The following is a 3,481-nucleotide window of genomic DNA, read 5'->3' as shown; positions in this document are numbered from 1 at the left end:
CGGGCTTTCTCGAAGTCCGCTGAACCCGTTTTGATGGCGTGTCTCCAGAGGGGTCTGTTTGCCGAGATATCCTCCCAGTGTGTGGGGTCGATGTTGGTGCTTTTCAAGGTTGATTTGAGTTGGACCTTGTACCGCCTCAAGGGGGCTCCATGAGGACGTTTTCCTTCAGACAGTTCACCATAGAGACAGATCTTGGGAAGGCGGTGTTCATTCATCCGACGGACGTGACCTGACCATCGGAGACGATGTTCAATGATCAAGGTTTCGATGCTCAGGAGACCTGATCTTTCAAGCACAGAGTTATTGGTGATGTGATCTTCCCAGTTGATGTCTAGGATAGAGCGAAGTTTGGATTGATGGAAGCGCTCTAGTTTCTTCAGGTCCTCACGGTAAACAGTCCAGGTTTCACACCCATACAGCAGAGTTGATACGACAACAGCCCGATAGACCATGAGCTTCGTTTTGAATGTCATTCATGACAAGTTTATATATATGTATGTACATATCTGCATATGTATCATCATCATCATCATCATCATCATTGTTTAACGTCCGCTTTCCATGCTAGCATGGGTTGGACGATTTGACTGAGGACTGGTGCAACCGGATGGCTACACCAGGCTCCAATCTAATTTGGCATGGTCATGTCGGACGTCGTGCTGGAGGCTTCCATGGCATACATGGAGGCTATGGCTTCGGCTCCCGCAACGAGGAGGGAACCAGACAGCTGGAGTTCTGTGATGCAACTGATCTTATGGTTTGCAATACCAACTTCAGGAAACCTGCCTGTCACCTAGTCACCTACCAATCCGGCAGAAACTCTAGCCAAATCGACTACATCCTCGCCAGAACTAGAGAAAAAGGGAGGCTTATAAATGCCAAAACCCTCCCTGGCGAAGAATGTACACCCCAACACAGATTAGTAGTTAGCGACTTCGAGATCAAGGCAATATGGGTGCCCAGAAGTAGACCGGCCTGGAGGAGAAGGGTATGGAAACTTAAAGACCCTGCAAATCGACAGAGACTTAGAGACAAGTTACTTGAAGCATTTGACGAAATAGAAGGGGATATAGCATCATACAATGTATATATATAATCAAATCCATATATATTTGTGTAAGTGTGTGTATATACTGGTTTGGTCAAAAGTCAAACGACACTAAATCAAAATTCCATAAATACTAAATATTCAATTTTATTTATTCCAATTATGAATGTTTGATAATTGAATGCTATGAGTTAAAAATCAGTTTTTCTTTTTTATCATTTGCCTATTTATTAGCGAAGTCTCATATAAAATAATGTTTTGTTTTAATCTTGGAATTACATTGTTCATAGTTTCCAACCAGAGATTATTTCCATAGTACTGATCATCTAAACTCAAACTGTTATAAATACCAAAAAAAAAAAAATAAATAAAATTAAATTTAAATGTTGAAGTGAATCTGACGGCTTTTGTATTATTTTAAATGGCTTATAAACACCTACCACGCTGCAATTGTTTTCGTTCCAGCACACGATCTCAGATCAGGTCACTTGCTATGCAAGTACATCTCCGTAAAAAAAAAAAAACTTTCCTAAGACAGATTTCTCCTCACCAATGGGATCGAACTCAGAACCATGTGGCCATGAAACAAAATCCTTAACTGCACACACAACCACCCAATCATATCCCCTCTACAGATGTGTACAATTTACCCTTATTTTCTGCTTGTTTCAGTTACTAAACCTCGGAGTACCGCCTCCGCTGCTATGGCAGGTAAGACTAGAATGTCGTTCTCTGCTCACTCCTAAAAATACTCGTTTATACTGCCACTCATCCAATTACTCTGTTTAATCTAAACAGCAAAGTTTGCACACTGCACATTGCCAAACTCCCTCTGTCACTCAGTCTATCTATCTATCTTCTTATCTATCTATCTTGGCCAGTCTATCTGTCTTTCTCTATATATCTATGCATCTTAGAAAATTACTATTTGCAAATCTCACAACGAGAGATATTCAGCAACAGTACTTTGGAGTAAAGATTATTTGCCAACATAACATGGCAGTCCTGGTTTAGGACGAACGTTGCTATAATTTAGCCCCAGGAGACATCATCTCCTGCTGGCTATACGACATGATCTGTGTCCTTATATTTTCAAAAATATTGATATTGATATCAGTGTTTTACGTTGATGAAATTCATAAACAGAATCTATAGTTAGGGATGTGATAAACAACAGTTTTCTATATCTTTTCAGCCACGAAGCCAAAAGCTACAACTGTTGCTACAACTCAAGGTGAGTAACACCAAGTGATTGTTATACCATCATTGTTTCCAACTAAAGCAGCATATTTGTGTGTGTGTCAGAGAGAGAGAGAGTGTGCGTGTATATATATATATATGTATATGTGTGTGTGTGTGTATATATATATATATGTATATGTGTGTGTGTGTGTGTATATATATATATATATGTATGTGTGTGTGTATATATCTCTCTTTTACTTTTTTACTTGTTTCAGTCATTTGACTGCGGCTATGCTGGAGCGCCGCCTTTTAGTCGAGCAAATCGACCCCAGGACTTATTCTTTGTAAGCCTAGTACTTATTCTATCAGTCTCTTTTTTGCCGAACCGCTAGATTACGGGGACGTAAACACACCAGCCTCGGTTGTCAAGCGAAGTTGGAGGGACAAACACAGACATACAAACATACACACATACATATATACATACATATATACGACGGGCTTCTTTCAGTTTCCGTCTACCAAATCCACTCACAAGGCTTTGGTCGGCCCAAGGCTATAGTAGTAGACACTTGCCCAAGGTGCCACGCAGTGGGACTGAACCCGGAACCATGTGGTTGGTAAGCAAGCTACGTGCCTATATATATACAGTGTAAAGCCCCCCTCACAACTATGCCTGCACCTACAATATAAAATTTGATTCCATTTTCCCTATAATTTCCTGATTTCTAATTTCACTATATCCTTTCAGCAAATAAACCGAAGACAGTAGCAGCTACAACAGCATTAACGACCACTGGCACAGGTACTACTACAACAACAACAACAACAACATCAGGGACAGTGGCCACAAGTAAGTTAACCTTTTTATATATACTTATATTTTTTATACATGCACATTTTTATATATACATATATTTTTTATATATACTCGTATTTTTTTTTATATATCGATATATTTTTTCTATCTCTTTTTTATTTTATGAAGCATGGGAAGTTGTTAATAATTTGCATAATGGAAAAATGTACATATTTGGAGCTTTCCATGACTGTCATTGTATTTATTGCAGAACACTGATGAGGTGGGGTGCATAATGTTTTTACAGCTGTTATGTAATTATTACAGCATCTTTTTGAAAGACGTGTATGCTTTATAAGGATTGAATACCAAAATATTATTGCATCTACATATATATGATACATATTTTTTTTATCTAAGTGCTTACTCCAGTATATATGACATATATA

At 38.7% G+C, this 3,481-nt stretch overlaps 2 protein-coding genes across 3 annotated transcripts in view; one reads left to right on the top strand and one right to left on the bottom strand.

Moving 5' to 3' along the window:
* The window catches only part of LOC106880821 (damage-control phosphatase ARMT1), a 246,782-nt gene that overhangs the window by 140,639 nt on the left and 102,662 nt on the right, over positions 1-3,481 (bottom strand). The window lies entirely within an intron of this gene.
* The window catches only part of LOC106874339 (sodium-dependent dopamine transporter), a 125,646-nt gene continuing 123,888 nt past the window's right edge, over positions 1,724-3,481 (top strand). For both annotated transcript variants that reach the window (XM_014922041.2, XM_052978190.1), the window contains exons 1-3: positions 1,724-1,759; positions 2,244-2,282; positions 2,985-3,086. In XM_014922041.2, the coding sequence (XP_014777527.1) occupies positions 1,753-1,759; positions 2,244-2,282; positions 2,985-3,086 (148 nt within the window). In that variant the 5' untranslated portion in view covers positions 1,724-1,752. The remainder of the gene's footprint in view (positions 1,760-2,243; positions 2,283-2,984; positions 3,087-3,481) is intronic.

Source organism: Octopus bimaculoides, chromosome 30 (genome assembly GCF_001194135.2).
Source record: "Octopus bimaculoides isolate UCB-OBI-ISO-001 chromosome 30, ASM119413v2, whole genome shotgun sequence".
NCBI classification, from domain to species: Eukaryota; Metazoa; Mollusca; class Cephalopoda; order Octopoda; family Octopodidae; genus Octopus; species Octopus bimaculoides.
Note: the sequence above shows the minus strand (reverse complement) of the source record. Positions and strands in the feature narration are given on the sequence as shown.